General features: G+C 42.1%; 1 protein-coding gene across 4 annotated transcripts in view; it reads left to right on the top strand.

Moving 5' to 3' along the window:
• Satb2 (SATB homeobox 2) overlaps positions 1-19,501 on the top strand; it is a 186,219-nt gene that overhangs the window by 125,842 nt on the left and 40,876 nt on the right. For all 4 annotated transcript variants that reach the window (XM_017596603.3, XM_008767129.4, XM_063267604.1 and 1 more), the window contains 2 exons: positions 3,728-3,940; positions 8,098-8,253. In XM_017596603.3, the coding sequence (XP_017452092.1) occupies positions 3,728-3,940; positions 8,098-8,253 (369 nt within the window). The remainder of the gene's footprint in view (positions 1-3,727; positions 3,941-8,097; positions 8,254-19,501) is intronic.

The following is a 19,501-nucleotide window of genomic DNA, read 5'->3' as shown; positions in this document are numbered from 1 at the left end:
GTTTAATAAGCATTATCCTGGTTAACTTATTAGTTCCTTTTCATGGCTTTCCTATTGATAGGAGTGCATCTTTTTTTTTCCTCCAGAGCCTAGGAGCTACACCACATTTTCTATATGTCAGGCTACATAATGGCACTATCCAACTGACATCTCCTGGTTTGCTGGTTGATAATTAAAGTGCCAGATGACACAGTAGCAAAGGCTTTAGAAATATTTATGTGAGATAAATTATTAATTTATATTCCATTCAAGACAGATTCAATGTGATAAACATTTACTCATCTTGATAATTAGTGGGTGGTGGGTTGGGGAAGAGAGAGAGAGAGAGAGAGAGAGAGAGAGAGAGAGGTGCACGTGCACACATGCATGTTGATTTCCAACAAACTGGATTCACTTCACACATATATCTGCAGAATTTACGCCATGCCTTTAAAAATCTTAGTTTATAGTAGTTAAAGGGATATAAATAGCCAAGTGAAAAAAAAAAATCAAAACCAAACAGCTAAGGTCTGTTCACTCTAGTTAGTCACGTGCCATTGAAAGTGTCCCCAGTGGAAAGAATGCACTTTGGGACCACTGCCACGCTGATGAGAGTTGAGGTAAAGGATTTGGAGCCATGTTGTAACTTTCTGGAGGCTGTATGTGAAGGTGCTACCAGCCAAGCTTGTTCGTTTGAGACTGTACCTGCAATTAGATAAATTACTTGATGGAAGCAATATATTCCATCAGCCACTGACAATACAGTGCTGCTTGTCTTTTGCTTGAGCAGCGGTGTTGACCAGCAGCCATCATCAAGGGTGCCCCATATGCATTGCCCTGAGAGACGGGTGAATTTTCCTAGAAGGCTCACGAGAATGTGACAGGTGTAGGACAGGGATCCTATGCAGTTTTAAAATAAAAGCATAATATAAACTCACGAATCAAAATAAAAACACTCCATAATTTCTAATGACTTCTTTTTCTGGGGACTTACAAGCATAGTTTTTAGATATGGTGTATTAGAACAATACTATTTTATTTCACTATTTCATATGTATAAGCCTTTGCTGTAATACACTATGTGACTCATGAAAATACTTTTATGGAGGAAGAATAAGTCAAACTCTGCCTCGGAGATATTTGGATTAATTATCATAGTGCATATGTATCTCCATGATGACCCTAAAATCCCTTTATTACAATCCTCAATGTAGGTAGGGAAGATGGCAGGGAGAATGGATGGGGAGGAGGGAGAAAACCAATGTGTTCTTCTTTTTGTGCATGACTCATCATGAAGGAAAGCTCAGAGAATGTCAATCTTAGTGTCTTACTGACTTTGGAAATTAGGGGCAATTTAAAGTCTACTTCCTTGCTTCATATTAATTTAGAGATATATGTTAAAAAACCTCTGAAGCAAATCCATTATGAGTATTTCTGGTGGCTTAGTTAAAATGGAAGTAGGGTGACCCTAGGCCACGTGACTCTTAGTTTCAGAAGTAGAACTGATTCATGGACTGCATTCTTTCCTGGAAGACTAGTGCCCCACTTGTTGCTTCTAAAAACATGCAGTGAGATCTTATTTCCTTTTAATCATTTTAGCAGTACGATATTTTTACACACATCACCTACCTTGCTCTTTTCTTAAGCACATATGTGCATGAACCCATACTAGCTAGCACATAGAGACACACACACACACACACACACACACACACACACGCACACTCACACACGCACTAACATTTCTTTTAACTTCATTATGTGCTATATTTTATCCTTATTCACATTCTGACCTCAAGCAAACCCTGTGTACTTCCGAGCTATGTGTGTGTGGGCACTTCTACATAGTATTAGGGTTCCTCTGACCAAAGTAATATGCCCTCCAAGTTCACAGCTGGCAGATGGTATACCATTGGTCGGTTCCATGCTGTGTAGTCGGTTTGTGTAATTTCTAAAAAAAATATTAGTTTGATTTATGTGTCTCTGTGTATGTGTATGGTATGTGTGTGGACACCCATGCATGTGCATGCATGTACCACAGTGCACATGGTTGCAGGAGTCAGTTCTCTCCACCTACCATGTAAATCCCAAGAATCAACCTGAGCTCATCAGGCAAGTGCCTTTACCCACTGAGCCATGTCTCCAGCCCTATGTGATGTTCTGAATGATGATTCTGCTTCCCTGAAATGTTGGTAGCTGTGTGATGCACATCCCTACAAATGGCATTTGCTATCCTACAGTACAATGTAATAGTTTATATGAAAATGCCCACTGTACCCTGCAGACTTCTGTCCAGCCAGAGGATAGTTCTCCTTACAACCACTCCTGTTTTATATGCGAGTGGTGTCTCCTGCATTTATATTAATTTCCTTTAGTGCAGACACCATTGGCACCAGCAATGCCTTACCACACTTCACAGAAGTGACTTTCGTGACTTAGGGTTGCCCTGTGTGTTCAAAGTATAGGATTAACATGTTAGCTCTTCTTGGGGGGAACAGTCCTAAACCCTCATCTCACGGTGCCCCACAAAAGGATAAAAGCTGAGAATATGAAATGATGCTTCTGAGTGGTCACCCCACAAGTGCATGCAGCAGTAATGGCTCTGCCTCTGTCTTAACATCGCACTAGCTCCATGGTTCTCAACCTTCCTAATGGTGCAGCCCTTTAATAGTTTCTCATGTTGTGCCGACTCCCAACCATAAAATTATTTTTGTTGCTACTTCTTAACTGTAATTTTGCTCCTGTTATGAATTGCGACATAAGTATCTCATACACAGGATATCTGATATGTGACACCTGGGAAAGAGTTACTTGAGCCCTAGCAGGGTCAGTCACAACCTGTAGGTTAAGAGCAGCTTCTCTGGCTTGTCTCCTACTGTCCCCTGAGGCCATATTGCTTTACTGGAGTAGTGACAAAATCTTTGTGAATTCTGTGTCATTAGAGTACACAAAACACCTCTTTTAAAGCCCCCTTATTTATTTGAGTCAAAAATTCAGAAGACATCTAGTCAATCAGGACATCAGAGCTTTTCCAAACTACAGTTAGAGCATGTCTAGGTCCCTAGCTAATGTGACCACATTTTCATCACTTGAAATTAGAACTTCCCATGAGGGTACCCCACAAAAGTCTGGGGTGCCTCAGGATACCTATGACAGCATAACTTCTGAGTGGCTGAGAAGTTAACAGAGTTGACAGGTTCCATTTGCTTTCCACTCCCTTCCCCCCTTTGCCTTCGGACACATCTATATCGAAATCAGTGGCCGGTCATAACAGAAATTCAGCCAAACTTTTATTTTTTTTTAAAAATCGATGTAAATCTCCCATGCTGTTTAAATGTCGGAACTAAATTTACCAAACTTGGCAGATTCATAAAGCTAAGCAGGACTGCCAAGAGTTCCCAGTTTCAAGCAGAGAGAGTTCTAACAGCTCCTGAAATACTTGCAGGAGGCACCTGGTGGTAATTGCAGCTCCACATTTCCTCCTGAGCGCCTACCTTGCTCGCTGGCTTTGGTGCACACAGGATTAGTACAGGGCTGATGAGGTGGCAGAGTAGATATCCTAAAATAAGGCACAGCCCCGGAAAGGAGCACATCAGACAGACTCCTCCCAAGCCCTAAGGAGTTAGGCATGTTCCTGGTATCCTCAAGCTGGTTATGGCAAACAGAGGCGCAGTTGGGGTGGAGATGGAAACCATACACGTAAATCTGTAGACGTGACTTTACCTATTTTTTCTCCCCACTCTACCAGGGATTATTGTCAGAGATACTGCGTAAGGAAGAAGACCCCAGGACTGCATCTCAGTCTCTTCTAGTAAACCTGAGGGCCATGCAGAACTTCCTCAACCTGCCTGAAGTGGAGCGTGACCGCATTTACCAGGATGAGCGAGAGCGGAGCATGAACCCCAATGTGAGCATGGTGTCCTCTGCCTCTAGCAGTCCCAGCTCCTCCCGAACCCCACAGGTGAGCCCTCTGCTCCAGATGTCACTTCCTACCTCCTGCTTCGTGTACATGCTAGTTTTCCCTGAAATTAAGAAACATAATCGAGCAGATCAAAGGATTCCTCTGGCCGTGGCACGAGGTAATCCCGTGCTGTGGTGGTGCGTTATTCCCTTCTCGTTAGGATCTTCCCATTCTTCCACACAAGCAGGCGAAGGGACAGGGCAAGAACAGGAGGTGGGTTCCTGACTACTATACAGTTTCAGAAGAAAAAAATGGGGTTCCTGTGGGAGTTGTGTCTCTATAACAGCTACTGTATTTTCCTTACATTGCTTGTTTATTTTTCTGCGGGTGGGGGCTGTGTTGAGGGCAAGAAACAGCCGTTCAGTGAACATATCATGTACATTCTAGTAAGAGAAAATGGAGGGCCGGAGAGATGGCTCCGCGGTTAACATTTTTCTTTGGTACTCCAACACCAGGGAGATCCTGCACACAAATCTACCTACCCCACCCCTACCCCCAATTAACAACAAAATGAGAACTTTTTTTTAAAAAATGAAACACAGTGGGAAAGTTCTGTGTGCAGGGGGTGCAATAGCCGGGCCAGAGCCATGGGTCCTAGAAGCAGGAGGCCTCGGGTTTTGTCACTCTAGGATTTGAGGTCTGGCCTCCCCGTCTCCACACTTCTAAAGTGGTCAGAGCTCAAGGCAGGCAGGGCACATTTGCAGTTCAAATGCAAGATGCTCATTTCCACCGACTCCACACTTCCCCTAAGTTTTCCCTACTTTGTTGACATAGATAAAACCATTTCCCTCTCTGCTTCTCTGGATTGCATAAGTTCTGAGCGATGGTTCTCAGGACCAAAGGTCACTTGGTGCATACCTGTCTGTGCAAAACTGAAAACGGGGTACATTAAAATAAAAGGTTCCTTTGCTGAGACACTGTAGTTTTGTTTCTCAAGAAGCTGACTAAACACAGAATCAGAATTTTATTCTCGTTAGGAATATTAGAGCCTTCGTGAGTATATCATCATTTTCTTCGCACACATCTTGACTCGGTGTTTTAGCACCCTGCGGTAGATTTGTAACTGTGGATGACCTTCTGTTATGCCTGCCAAATTGTTGCTTGTACTTCATTCAGCCTTTAGTAAGCTATGAGTCACACTTACTGTTAAAGTCTCCACTACCTTCTTTGGACATCTGCAACCAAGCCTTCTAATTTATTTCTCTTTAAATATCAAAGAATACATAGAGAACTGTTGTTAAGGACATTGACAATTTGCATTAATGTTAACTGCTAGTAAATTCAGTAGTACTTTTGCAACATTTAAAAGGCTGTTAGGCCATTATTGGAGAGCCTAGTCACATTTCCCTCTCCATGCCCCTACCACCTCCAGGCAGCTCTCTTGGAAGAAGGCCACTTGTACTTGTTAGAAAATGGCACAGGTCAGTTTGTTTTGTTTTCCATGTCTTTGCAATATTTTTCTAACAAGATGCCTTTCCAAAGACCTGATCACTTCCAGAACCTGACCGAGTGGCTCACATTAGGACATTTTCCTTGTCTGAATTAGGATCCAATCTTGAAATTTCCTAGATAAAACTTCCTTAGGGATAAATACAGGAAGTTGTGTACTTAATTTTACTGGTTTTTATCATTTCCGAAAGTACATATGAAATATTCAAACACTTTTGAGGATTATAATCCTAGAGCCACACTTGTGCATTCATTACCATTTTATTCTGTATCCGTTGCTGAAGATTGGGAAAAAGAAAGTTATTTGAATCTTTCAACATTTCATACATCCCTACGTGCCTATGTCTTTAAAGTTCATTCTAACACATCTCAGTGATAAAGATGCTCGGTAGAAACAACAGCAGCAGAAAACATGGATTTATGCCTGCCGTCTCACCACTCACGAGGTGGAGGTTGGAGGAACATAATTTCATGGCCAATAGTTACAAGGCAAGTTCAAGGCCGTCATGACACCCTACCTCATAACTGGAAAAAGTGATGCAAATTTCTACAGAGCTCTTGTCTGAGGGTGGATGTGAGTGGGAAAAACACCTCAATGAAGCAACGTCTTAATTTAGAGGAGCAACTTTGTCCACACAGGCAGCTTTTACACAAATCATTTTCCAGAGTCCTCTAACACTTGATCATCAGTTTATCAATACATTGGAGATGTTTCCCATTTGAAATTAAGCCTCCAGTCATTCTTCAGTAGTGTGTCTTCAGTGTCCTAGGAAATAGGATGACATGGGGTGAGAGTGGTTGTTTCCTCACTCTCCCTGGCATCACAGTGTGTATTGAGAGCATTCTGCATGAATCCCACCACTGCTGTTTTGTGGTGACACTCTTGTGTTTCCAGTGAGGAAACAGGCTTCTCTGGGCCAAGCAGCTCCTATAAGTGAGTTCGCATGCCTTAGTGATAGAGTGGGAATTCGAGCTGTAGTTAGACAGCTGGCAGAATTCAGAATCTTACCCAGGCAGCAGAGTTACCACCGTCTATTAGCCCTAAGAGTTCAAGTGAAGAGTTAAGCAGTGAGGTACACAGTAATAGTGACCAACAACACTTGAGAATGTCTTCTCATTCTCTTAACAAGGACTGTGCAGTGGCGAGGCACATAGTTTGATTAGGAAAAAAAAAAAGAATCTAGAGGATTGAGTTACTGTGGGCAGAGGATACTTGCCCAATCAACCTCCCCCATATGGGAGTGGAGTAGCATAGTGGACCCAAGGCTCTAAAGCCTGAAGTGCTTGAGTTCAAGGCTTTCATTGAACACCCTTACTATTGCATGGCCTTTATATCAAGTTAAGACTTCTGTCATTTCCGCTCTTTTACCTGCAAATAAAAATGCAGATACCTCACCATTGGGTTTTTTCTTTATAAGAGCTACGAGATAAAACAGAAGTCAGTAGTCTTCCTAGAGTGCTGGCACACGGAAGCCCATAAATCCCACTCGCTGTGACTTGGCAGTAACTAGTAAAGAAGTTGGGATGGGGAGGGCAAAGGAAGATAGTAAATGCCACCCGGCTCTCTCAGGAAGCTGAGCCTCCATGGGAACTTAGAGAAGGCAGGACAGGCTCACAACAGCCATCCTTGCACAAGTCAGCCATGTTGCAACTGCACACTGTCCTCCATTAGCCCTGCATAGTGTCAGCCTAGGGGAGGGGCGGCTCAGGGCATCAACACAGGGAGAGTTGTGATTTACAGACATCATTTTTGTTATGGGATTTTAGAGTGAGCAAGGACAAAAAGAACCAAACGTAGGCCCATTTAGTCAGCAGTGCTCATGTATTCAAGGGTGGGAATGACTTGTCCCTGAGCTGTGTTACCCGGGTTAGGAAATCTGCTTGGACCTTCCAGGTAGGCAGCTTAGGGACCAGACTCAGCATCGCCTCTCTGGCAATCTTTTGGACCAGGTTGAGTGGGACGGTTTAGGGTATTCCTACCCCAGGAAGCACGACACCTGCATCGTCCTTCATTTGTCTCTGAAGCTAATGGGAAATCATTCGATTAAAACGCGTGCAGCAGAATGCATGAAACCACAATATGAGTTTAAGGAAATGAAAACTGCCCATGGAAGGCATCTGAAGCCGAATTGTATGAAATGAAATTTTGTTTCATTTCCAGTGATTTCCTAGGTGAAATTAGGGGTCTGTCTGGATAGCATAATGACAATAGTGGCGGGAACCACACAGACTCAAATAACATACATGAACCTTAATAAAGAGTGAGAGGTACTCGCGGGAATGCATTAAATTGAGTAATAATTTATTATTTAGAGACCTCTATCCATTTACTCAGTTTTTTTTTAACTTGGAGAATTGGCTCTTCTGTAAGGTGTGTCATGTTTTGCAAAGAAAAAGTGAGTGTGTTCTGTGTGCTTGCTTATAGGTAGGTGTCAGACTTTGGTGTGCCCAGGGTTGCCTTCCTACCTGTGAGCTACCAGGCTCCTGTGAGGGGAAGCAAGAGCTGACAGGATTCTGTATGTCCTATAGGAATGCATTGCAATTATTTCCAATCACAATTAACCTGATTAGAATAATGGACAGGAAGTGTCCCTCTGTAGCTAATGTGGTTTGGCATCAGCTGACTGAAACCCTCTGATAATTTCTGCACAGATGGTTGCTCTGAATGCAGCACTTTTTAAATTATTATTTTCATGGTCTCTTGGTAGGCCAAAACCTCGACACCGACAACAGACCTCCCTATTAAGGTGGACGGAGCCAACGTCAACATCACAGCTGCCATTTATGACGAGATCCAACAGGAGATGAAAAGAGCCAAGGTGTCTCAAGCCCTGTTTGCCAAAGTGGCTGCAAACAAAAGTCAGGTGAGTAGGGGTTTTTTGTTTTGTTTTGTTGTTGTTGTTGTTGTTGTTGTTTTAAAGAATAAAATGGAATGCTGGGACCGCTCTCTTTCCCCTCCAATAAAAACACATCTGTTTTTATAATAATAATAACAGTAATAACCCCTGGGGAGCCCATCATGTTCTGCCTTCTGCCCCATGGCTTTGCTGTAACTCCCATTAGAGTTCAGAAGAGAGACAATGCCAGAACCTAGCTTCATTCTCTTAAATAAATGTTTGATATTAAAGAATAAGAGTTAAAATATTTTTCCCTTATCCAAAGCTTCCTATGTTCATTGAAAAAAAAAATGTGTTTCTTGGGGAAGCAATTTTTTTAAGTAAAAAAAAAAAACAAACAAACTGTAGTCTGTGCATAACAGCCCCTTCCTTGAGACCACATTTAACTAGGACTCATCACCTTCCTATTCCCACCAGGGGAAAGGCTGACTTTGCTCTAATAACCACTTTTGCCCAGCCCCAGAGACACCTTGTGATTGTCGGGTGTTTCGTTCACATATTGAATACAGTTGTTTTTCCAGGAGAAAACACACGTGGGGGTTCCAGAATAAGTGCTAAAATCTTTTAGCAGAAAAACATAGATGCTTATCCAGTAAAAGTGTTCAGCATCAGAGCTGCAGGGAGTGCGATGCTCAGGGGAGCCCAGCACACAGATGCTTGGCTTCCTTTCTGAAAGCAGCACTGGTTGGTGGGATCTACCCCTCTGCCTCAGTTTATTTAAGGGGGCAGCTACTGCCTTAGGCTGCTCCAGGGCACCCTTCTTTATCCCACAGATAAAGGATTAGTGTAGGACAGAGGAAATGGAAGTTAGATGAAGCAGAATTTTGGGAGCCCTTTGATTTTGAGCTTGATTTCCACTGTGCTTTGCATGACAAATGCTTTCATTCCTACATATGCAAATGGAAAATGGCCTGGGCCCTCTCCCTGACAGATGTGTACTGTGTGCTGTAGTTACTACTAAGTATTCTATGGCTCTGAGCTCTGAGTTACTACTGTGAGCTGAAGTACTAAGTTACTGGGTGTCACGTTTTTTATTGAGCAAGAAAGAGTTCAATAAAAATTAAGTCCTTAAAAATGATAAATGTTAAATTTAGCATATTTAGACTAATTATTGGCAGATTAACCTCGTTTTTAACCTGCAGTTTTACAGTATCTTACTTTCAGTTTTTAGTGAAGAGAGAAAGAATACCAAAGGAATTTGAAGAGGATTGAAATGTTTATTTTCCTTTTTAATCTCCATGTAGTCATTCTTGAAAATGATTCTGACTTCCTTCCTCAACAAAACTAGGGAACCGAGTTTGCTAAGATATGTTTAACCATAGGATGAAAATCCACAAAAAGAAAAGACCATAGTGCCTCCCTACACTGTTAAACGCATAAAAATCCCATGTAACACATGGTATAATATAATGAGAGTTGGAGCTGTTAAACGAAGAAGGTGTTAAATGCTAACGCCACTTGGCAAAACTACTGTGCATTTAATGGTTTTCCACTGGGTAATAAGGGGCGTATGTGTGGATGTGCAGTGGGTGTGAGAGCTGCATAAGTGATTTTGCAAACCTGACCCTCTCTGTGTCCTGACACACATTTCAGTTTTGCTTGGTCCTTCTTTTATAACTATAAACTGAAGACCAGAGTCTGAGACCTCGATTGAAGGGCGCACAAGTTTCTTGTTGACATGGCTCTGTGGCTGTTGGGATTAGCAAGGCCTAATTAATTCAGGTGGATGATTGAGAGCTGCGTTTGACATTTAGCTGTTACCAATTTTGAGGCCTCCCCAAGAAATCAGCAGTCCTGATTTCCTAGAGCCTGGAAAAGTGGTTCTGAAAATTAATATCCCAAAGGATGAAATTGAGCATAACTGGGGACGAGGCACTTGGAAGTCTTTCTTTTTCCTCAGAAGAATGGGCTCTTCTTAAATGTTTGGACAAAGAACCATATAATGCAAATAGCTGACCAAATAAGTATTTCAGGAATGATGTTTCTTTAAAAAAAAAAAATAGGACTGCCAAATAACATAGCTTTAAAGACAGTTCATCATAAAGGATACTCTATCCCAGAAGCACCAGCATTCACCCAACAGCAGGCCCACTTGCTTGATTTGGTCCATGTATTTAATGTATGTTTCTAGTGCGGGAATGACTCAGGCAGATTTTACCTCCCCAAGATGCACACACATTTCTTTGGGTTGTGAGAAACGAGAGAGCAAAGTGTTCCCTCCTTTCTTTCATTAACTTCTGTCATTCTGTTATTTTTCTCTGGAGGACTTGGGAGTTCTCAGGGCGACTGAGGAGGTTAATGCCTCTCCAGGGCTTTCCCATCATATGGAGGTGAAACTAGTGAAACCGTTGATTAAGAACTCTTAAGAACTGGAGGAGACTGGGAGCCCTGAAGCTTAGATATAGCTCTCAATCCTCCACTTCGTTGGAAATTCACTTTCCATAGAACTCAACCATCGTCTAGTAGGCCTGTTCCCACTTGGTGTGAATCAGCTGCAATCAGTTATTAAAGATGGTGGGGAAGTAAAGGATGGGGGCTGCTGGGATAAAGCAAAGGAGGTGATCTGGAAGAATAACCAGGGGACCCATAGGGTGTGGGTGAATGGCCCTGGAGTCCTCTACCCGGGTTTGAGGACTCCTAGGATGCTCTCCCTGTCCCCCACACCCTATCAGGCCTGGGAGCTCCAGCTATAGCCAGAGGGAGGGTGGGAGGGTCTTCTTCCTCATGCAAGAGAGACAGGAGGATGCAGGATTGGGAGGGTCTTCTCCTCACTGCAAGAGCAGAGGAGAAGCCAAGACGGTGAGCTCTCTGTAGCTAGAGAGAGAGAAGAGTTTCTGAACACTGAAAAGCTCTTCCCACAAAACCCGTGTTCTGCATGCGAGTGGTTCTAGTGTCTCTGCTCTCATGTAGGGGGGTTTCTGTGGGTTCTGTGCCTCACAGGCACTAGTTCTCTGTATAAAGCTGTATGCCTCATTACTGCATTGCCATTAAAATGTGTGTTCTGAATTTCAACTAACAACCAATTATAGTTTGACTTGCCTGTTTCTTGTCTTAGATTTGAGTTGATTTTTATATGGCATAAGCATCCGATTTCATTCTCCTAGACATGTGGAGATCCAGTTTTCTGGAACATTTTTTAATGATTGGTTTGTTGGCTGGTTGGTTGGTTAATAGGATCTCAGTTCATAGCTGGCCCTGAACATTTGACCCTCATCCCACTAAACTTCCATATCCTCATTGTGTTTTTTGGTGTCCTAGTTGAAAAATTCAGTTTTGTATGTTTGGATTTAGTTCCAAGCCCTTTCCATTCTGTTCCTTCAGCCTGTGCATTAGTGTTTACAGCCACACTCTGAAATTCTGATGATTAGCTTTGTAACAAAAGTGATTCATTTATTGGAGTTGCTGGAGATCAACCCCAGAAGCCTGAGTGTGACAGGCAAGTGTGGTATCACGGAGATACAGCCTTAGCTCCTGTAATAATACAATTTTAAATCAAGAAGTATGATGTCCCTGACTTTTGGCTCTTTGGGGGACTTTTGTAGTTCCTTAAAAATTTTAGAATTCCTTTTTCTGTTGTGAAGAATGTAAATAAATGGAATTTGTTTGTTTGTTTGCCTGTTTCTTGATGCCAGAGATTGACTTGAGGTCTCATGCGTGCCAAGAAGGTTACACTCCTCACATCAACCATTGGGGTTTTGATAGGGATTATATGGAATGTATTCATTGCTTTCAGTGTAGATAGTTAAAAAAAACTATGTTATAAGTTGTCTAGTAAAGGCAAGATCTTTATGTGGAAGAGTATATTTATAAAATATAAATGGTTTTCTTTAGTTTCACTATTTGAGTTTCTTAGCCTTCATTGCTTATGTTGCAAGAGACCAAGCTGTTGCCATTTTGTATGTATTCAAAAGAAATGATTAACATTATTCTAAGGTCCCATTATGAGGGTAGCATCCTTGGGAGGGTGTTGGAAATAAATATATGATTGTGCTGATTTCTGTGGTATGGGATGTGCCAGGAAGCACAGCCAGAAGGTGCTACAGATTGACTCCTGGTTCATTGTACCACTTACCCTCAGCAGAAGTTAAAACAATGGGTGTGCTTTGCCTGTACGGCAGGTTCTCTGGGAGCCCGTGAAAGTGGTTTCCTTGAAACCACAGTCTGTGGGCAGTGAGCCCAGGATTCCCTGTACATCAGCATGGGCCTCTGATTTCCAGTTCTTCTTTATGGCATAATCTGAAGGAATGAGAACCTTCTACAGGGCATCAGCAAACATTCCCCATGGGTTTGTTTTGATAGCAACCTCATAATAAAGAATTGTCTTTCTTCTCCCCTCTATCTGTTTTATGGTGTAAAGCGAGTTTTTGTTTATTTGGTCGTCTTTTTGTTATTACTGGTATTATTAACTAGATACCAATGAAAGTTGGTCATAGTATTCATGAATTTCTCAAAATTGAAATGTCTTTTAAGTTGGTATTGGTTTTTAGCATTTTTTTGTTCTATATTTTGAGTTGATATACTTTGCCTGTTTATGGTATGGTGCCTTTGGAAACTGGGTGTGACTTTGAAGCAAATCTGGCTTCCCTGTTAAAGGGTCTTCTGAACTCTCACCAGCCCTGTTGGGAAGAGGCGTGAGCTATGCCGTGGTTCTGTCAGAGAAGAACATAGGTGCCTACAAGTTTGTGTCCTCTGGCAGCCATACTCCTTTCAAATCGGGCACCATTTGTTAGCTTACCTCCATATGGTCCTTGCCCTGACCTAGCACAAGTCTTACTCATGACCCTGCTTTCCTAGGTTCTGGAGGAAGTTTGCTTAGCATAAAGTTTAACACCTCTGCTACAGTTTGAGCCTGAAGGGCGTAGAAACATCACAGTTATTTATTGTTTAATATTATAGTAAGGCACATTTAGCTATTATGTTTCTAGTATAATAAAGATCCCAAGGCTTCACATTTATTCTTCTGTACACATATAAATGGCTTTTTCATGTATGTGTGCTCATCTATGCATGTGTCTGTGTATACAGTAACACAAAAAGGCACAGTAAACTTCCATAGACATGAAATCTAGCATATTCCCATGTATCTGTGGGAGTAGAGGCAGCACAGTCTCATGCAATCCCCTCTTGATTTCAGCCCTGTACAGCAGAGGTTAAAGAATTGTTCTGAAATAAAATTTCCATTACTCTCAATTACAGACTCAATCTTTGTAAACACATCCACAGAAATGTGAGAGATGTGCTTAAGGCAGCCCAGAGAAAGCTGAAAATTGGTCCCTATGAAGATTCAGCTTAGGACTTAGTATACAATTTTGGACACTAGAAAAAGCTCACTTCGTGCAAGGTAAACTGTAATTAACCTTGAACTGTAACCGAGTACAGAGTAGATTCCATTGTCCGGGCTTAGATGACATCCTCAGCAGAGGTTCATTGACGCCCTTGACAGGTCTCCCCTGTATTTAGCCTCTTATCTATTTCAGCTTTCTTGATTAGGTTATCTTGAATCATTAGGGGGGTTATTTATTTTAATAGACACTTATTGGATTCATGAAAAGAGAATTCAGTGACGAAGAAACAAGAGCAGAATACTATCTGGCTCATTTCACACTTGAGGAGAGTCTCAACCAGCTGAAGAGAAATCCTTTCACAGTTACAAAAGTTTGTTTGGGGACTTTCTGTGCTTCCATTTAGAAAGCGAACTGTCTGTGGTTAATAATATGAATTTTCCTTTAAGAAACTCAGAAAACATTCCCTTTTGGTTACATATGCTGACATTTTCTGTATTGAAGATGTGGGTGAGGAAATGGCCTGTTACATTTCTGCGGCAAGAAGCTTGAGTCATTCCGAGGAACTGTTCATTTGCTGAGTTTCCCATTCATTAGAGTTCCTAGAGGGGCAGAAGGGTGGTGCAACTTCCTGTTTGGTAGCTGGAGTTCACTCACCAGCTCTCTCCCAGACACGTCAGGAAGGGGGGGGGCAGGCATCACCCAGCCTTCTTCACTAGGGGCAACTTTAACTTCCTTTGCTGGAGACTAACACAGAAACAGGAACTAACTGAGCTAACACAGAAACAGGAACATTGGGGCTGCTGAGGCATCTCAAGAGGTAGGGACGCTGAGAACCTCTCATCTTTAGGACCCACATAGGATAAGAAGAAAAGCAAGTCATATGAGTTACTCGGCTCTGACCTCCACATATGTACACACATGCACATGCAGACACATGTGTCCACACACACCCAAAGTAAAATGTAATCGAGAAAAACGTCATGAGCCCAGAATATTTTTTGTTTGTGTGTTTGTCTGTCTGTTTGTTTAAGGCAAAACCCAGACTGGCTTAAGACTTGGCCACTTCTCTCATTCTGCCTCCCCAGTGCTAGAATATTATTGCTGTTATTGTAAAGAAGAACACTTGATAAGGGGTAGAAGGGAGGATCCTAACTCGGTTTCTTGATACATGGCAACCGCAAGCACAGGCATTTCAGCACCATGGACAGGACCACTGCTCTGATTCCACTGTGGCCCCTCTGTCTCCCACAGCAGCGCTTAGACCCACAGTTTAGAGATTAAATTCAAACTCATGCCTGTTGAGTCCCCACTCAAGCTAGGCCTTGTTAATGTTCTATAAAGGCCTTGGTCATTTGAACATTCTAAGCCTGTGGTAGTTAAAAACCGAAATAGATATTGCCAGTTTCCATTTAGTTTTGACCCAGGAAAACTCTAAGGACCCCAATGTGAGCAGTAAGAGAAAATTCACACCAGTGCCCACATAGAAAGCGCTCAAAAGGATGAGAGCAGCTTGTTAAACGGTCAGTGTGGTGTTAGTGATGTATGTCATTCTTTTTAGACAACCCCAAATAATGCAGCTCAGGCAGGACGCGCTTCACTCTCAGGTCATGTGGGGTTTTGTTTTTTGTTTTATTTTTTGTTTTTTTTTGTTTTTTTTTAATATGCAACAGCATAGTCTCAATGTGAACAGAAATAGTATCTGGGCTTAATGGTGTTCTTGCCTTTGTTTTACACTACCCCACACCCCAAGGACTCCGTACTAAATAGAAAAAAGTGTGCCAGGAAACCAGAGAAGAGTTCATTCTTTATCTTCACAGTTTAAATGCCTCCGGTAGCTCCCAGAGGCTATAGCATTAAAATGAGATGTTCGCCTATTGCAGATGGGCAAATAGACCTTGTCAGGCTGCCTTTGGAAATTGGTGTTCCTCTTCAACAAGCACTGACTTTGAGGTGACAAAATAGTCCCCACGTGATACTTTCTATATAACCCAGTAGTTTCTATATAACTAATTAGCATCTGCATAGCACTACTGTGTGCAAGGAGGAGTACTGTGCTCAGAGAGACTACATCAAGAAGCACGGCCTTGTCTTTTACTCCCATCAAGAAGAGGCCAGCCCTACCGAGGAAGGTACATCAGGCATACCCACGCCTGACAGTAACACTCTGAGGCCCAGACAGGAATGAACAAACATTTTTCACAGGCGATTAGGTGAAGCCAGGTTATGAGAGTCTTGAAGAACAGCATCTCCAGGGATTATTGATCTGAACAGAAGGTATTGTAGCCAAGAGGGTAGCATGACAAAGCATGGAGGTGGTAATGTGCATGTACCAAATGTCTGCAGGGACTGAGTAATCACTGTGGCTGGAGAATAAGGTCACCCTGGGAATTATTGAGGAATGAGCAAACAACAGCAGCTCATGGTTCTTGCTGTCGCCTCTTCCAGTGGTCTGGAATGGGGGGCTACTATTCGCTTCCTTCCTGCAACTCATCAGTAAAACTCCCTTTTCTGAAAGATAGACAAGAGTTACTTGTTTTTCAAAAAGAATTGCTGGGGTATTTTTTTCAAGTAGTACAGAGTCCTAATACATTTCCATGATTTGCTTTGTAAATTTAGATTGGCATCCAGCTCTCTGGGACATGTGGGTAGTAATCGAGCGATACCATGGCCGGTGCAAGTGTCGGCCTCACCTGCAGAGCTAGAGAGGGTCGTCAGACTTGTTTTTGCTACAGAGGGAAATTTGCTTAAGAGACTGAAGAGATGGCTGGAATATAATGCTAATAAATACTATTTGCTTATTTTCTGAGTGTTTAGGAACTCATTAACCATTGATTGCCAGGAATCAATCTTTGAACTGCTGCCCCTTCACTGAGTCCCGCTGTAAAGATGAATTCTCTGGAATCATATTCATGGGCTCCATGTTTATTTTCATATGTAGGTCCTTGTGCTCTCTGGAAGTTTTGAAACTTTTTCAAACTCATTTTGGATACAGCAATTTTTATAAGAAAAAGCATAGAACCAATGTTGTGTTGTGTACCACCCTTACCCCCGCTTGCTTCCTTAGTGTTGACTTTGTCCATCACTGGAGAGAAATGTTAGCCATGCAAGTAACAAAGCCAGGACGTTAGCAGCTCTCATATGGAAAATGTGATTCCATTGCCTTAGTTCTTCTATTCATGTCTTTTTTCTTGGACCCAGATCTGGTTGGTCATTTTTATTAGTCTTTACTCCATAATTCTTCCTACATCTTCCCTTGCCTTTTATGGCTATGCCAGAAGAAGTGCTGACATAAGTTTCTCTTAGTTTGGGCTTAGACCACCTTCTGAATGACAGTCTGCCCTTGTGGTATGTCATGTGACAGTCTGTTTTTGTGGTGTGTATTGTGAACAGTGGTCATGATGTCAGTGCAGCTTCAGTAGTGAGGCCGGCCTTGACCAATTGGCACTTCCTTAAATATTTATTAACCAATTGGTCAAGGTCATTTATTCCTTGTATTTTTGAACTCTAAAGGCTAATGACTATCTGCTGTTCATGATAGGAATCAGATAGCAGATGCTAGAGTGTAGAACCAGGGGACACCACCATTTTTGTGAGTCTCCCCTTTAATACCCAGAATCTTCAACAGAGCAACCACTTACTCAAGGATTGCCCATTCATTTTGGGGCAGAGCGAGAACTAAATTAGAAGTCAGATCTCAGGACTGCAAAGATGAATGCTATCTGCCACTCTGAGTCATGCTCACCTCCGTGAAACTTACAGAATCCCAATTTATTAGACTATAAACATTAACTGGACTGCATGAATATTCAGCCAATCTCCAATGAGAGCTTAAAACTCAGACTTTTAAAATAAGAGGGAAACCACAGAGAAGGACAGGAAGGAGCTTCTGGGGTGCTGGAGATCAGATGAACTGTGTCAGTGTTTGAAAATGAAAATACTTCAGGAATGTTCCACACAACACACAGGGAACAACAACAAAAAACCTACTTGAGATTTTTAACAGAAAAAGGAGATTTGTTTATTAATAATTCATGAGTTCCCATTGAACATGCATGACAGAAACAGTGCTATTCAATAGAGAATACAGTCATCTGTCACTGTTTTATTTGACATTTACACTTTTTTTTTTGCCTGATACTGCAAAACTTTCTTGGATGGTATGCAAAAATTATATAAATGAAAAAAATTCCCAACGTAGGGACCCTTTATTTCTTCTGTGATGGGTTCACTCAAAGTTATACAGGTATGGATGTATACATGCAAGAGCATGACACTTCTTTACATGATCATTAGTCACCAGACAAGCAAATATGAGGTCCTGTTTAGAAAAAGGAGCCACTGGAGGGATGGTGTGCACAAAAAGATGCTGGATGGGATGAGAGATGAGGAGAAAGGCTAGCGTGCAAATGTGCAGAGGGAGCAAGTGAGTCAGAGTGAGGAGACAGCAAATCATGGCCACTGAGAAGGACATCGGCCAAAGAATGCACTGCCATTTCAGATAAGAAATAAATATTTATAAATGGCATCACAGGAGTCCTACTGGTGGGAATATCAGCATTTTGTAGAGCAAATTAGAGTTAGGAGCTCCTCACCACTCTGTGCTAGTGCGGGCTCTCAACAAGCTTTCTGCTCTGTGGGTTAGTTATTATTTATAAAAATCACAGAACCAGCTGATACATTCATAAGCTAATTATTGAAGCAGCTGGGTACACATGGTGCAATATGGCCAAGGCTGTGAAGTATCACAGATTTCTTGGGGCCTGCTGTGGTGGGGGTGCACTGTTGAAGGCTCCCTCCCTTAATCTGATCAGCCAAGCAAACACTTTGTGGGGAAACTTGATTAATAACCCTCTAAATACCATGAATGTGCTTCATCTTCCAAACCGAGTTCCCTTAAACATGCCATTAGCTCAGCCCATCAGGGATCTGAGGAAGTTCTCTGCCGCCCTAAGAACAGGGCCTTGTTGGCTACTTCCTTATGCCAGAAATTAATTTGGTTTGCTTATGTCTGTACACATGATCACACTTGTGTCTAATCCACTCCCTAATAGCTTCAAGGTCAAGACCTTGCATGTCAGTGGGCAAATTGAGCACTACCCTCCTTAAAGACCGATGGCAGATAGCACAGTCCATATAGCACAAGCTATAGTGTTGTTCTAAGTGAGTGTAAGGAACACAGATTATAGCGGCGCATACGAATCAAACGTGGCAATGGATGTTCTGCGAGACATTCCAAGTGTCATAAGTGGAGACACCACTCAGCTGTCACCTGTCTTCCTTCAAGCTGCAGCTTCCCACAATGCAATGCATCCTGGAAGCAGAACAGCAGGTGCTGTCTTCCTTAAGGTCTGGCTATCTCCGAACTTCATCTTTTAACAGATGTAGGTTTTTGTTTTTATTTTCCATTCAGTGATTGGTCTCCATGCTCTCGCCTCCCCTGGGAGATGTTAAACATACCTGTTTAAAACATTTGAAAGAGTTCACCAGAGACTTATTCAGATCTGTGAAAAGACACAGAAATGGGAGCTTAATTTTTCCACAGATGGCTTATTTTCCATCTCAAGAATTCTTTCCTTTGTATAAAGAACCCCCCGAGAAAACACTTTGGGACCAGGAGATTTTTATTAAAATATAATTTATTTTCTGGTAGTGGTAAAAATTTATCTTCATTTTTCATGTGCATGGCACTTGAAAATTAACCATTACCTGTCTCTTGAGTTGGGGGATTGGGGGAGTTATAGAAGTACTTGGAAAAAAAAAGATTTGCAAACAAATGGTTAGATACCTTGTTTTCATTCTTCCCAACTCTCTAACTCTCCCAAGCTCCCAGTTTATTGCAAGAAAAGATCAGGTCTGCGCAAATGTGGCCTCTCACTTGTAAAAACAAGGCAGTGTTGTGTTACAGATTAGTTTATAAATCCCCAGTGGCT

Source organism: Rattus norvegicus, chromosome 9 (assembly GCF_036323735.1).
Source record: "Rattus norvegicus strain BN/NHsdMcwi chromosome 9, GRCr8, whole genome shotgun sequence".
Lineage (NCBI taxonomy): Eukaryota > Metazoa > Chordata > Mammalia > Rodentia > Muridae > Rattus > Rattus norvegicus.
The sequence above is the reverse complement of the archived record's forward strand: the minus strand, read 5'-3'. Positions and strand labels throughout refer to the sequence as shown.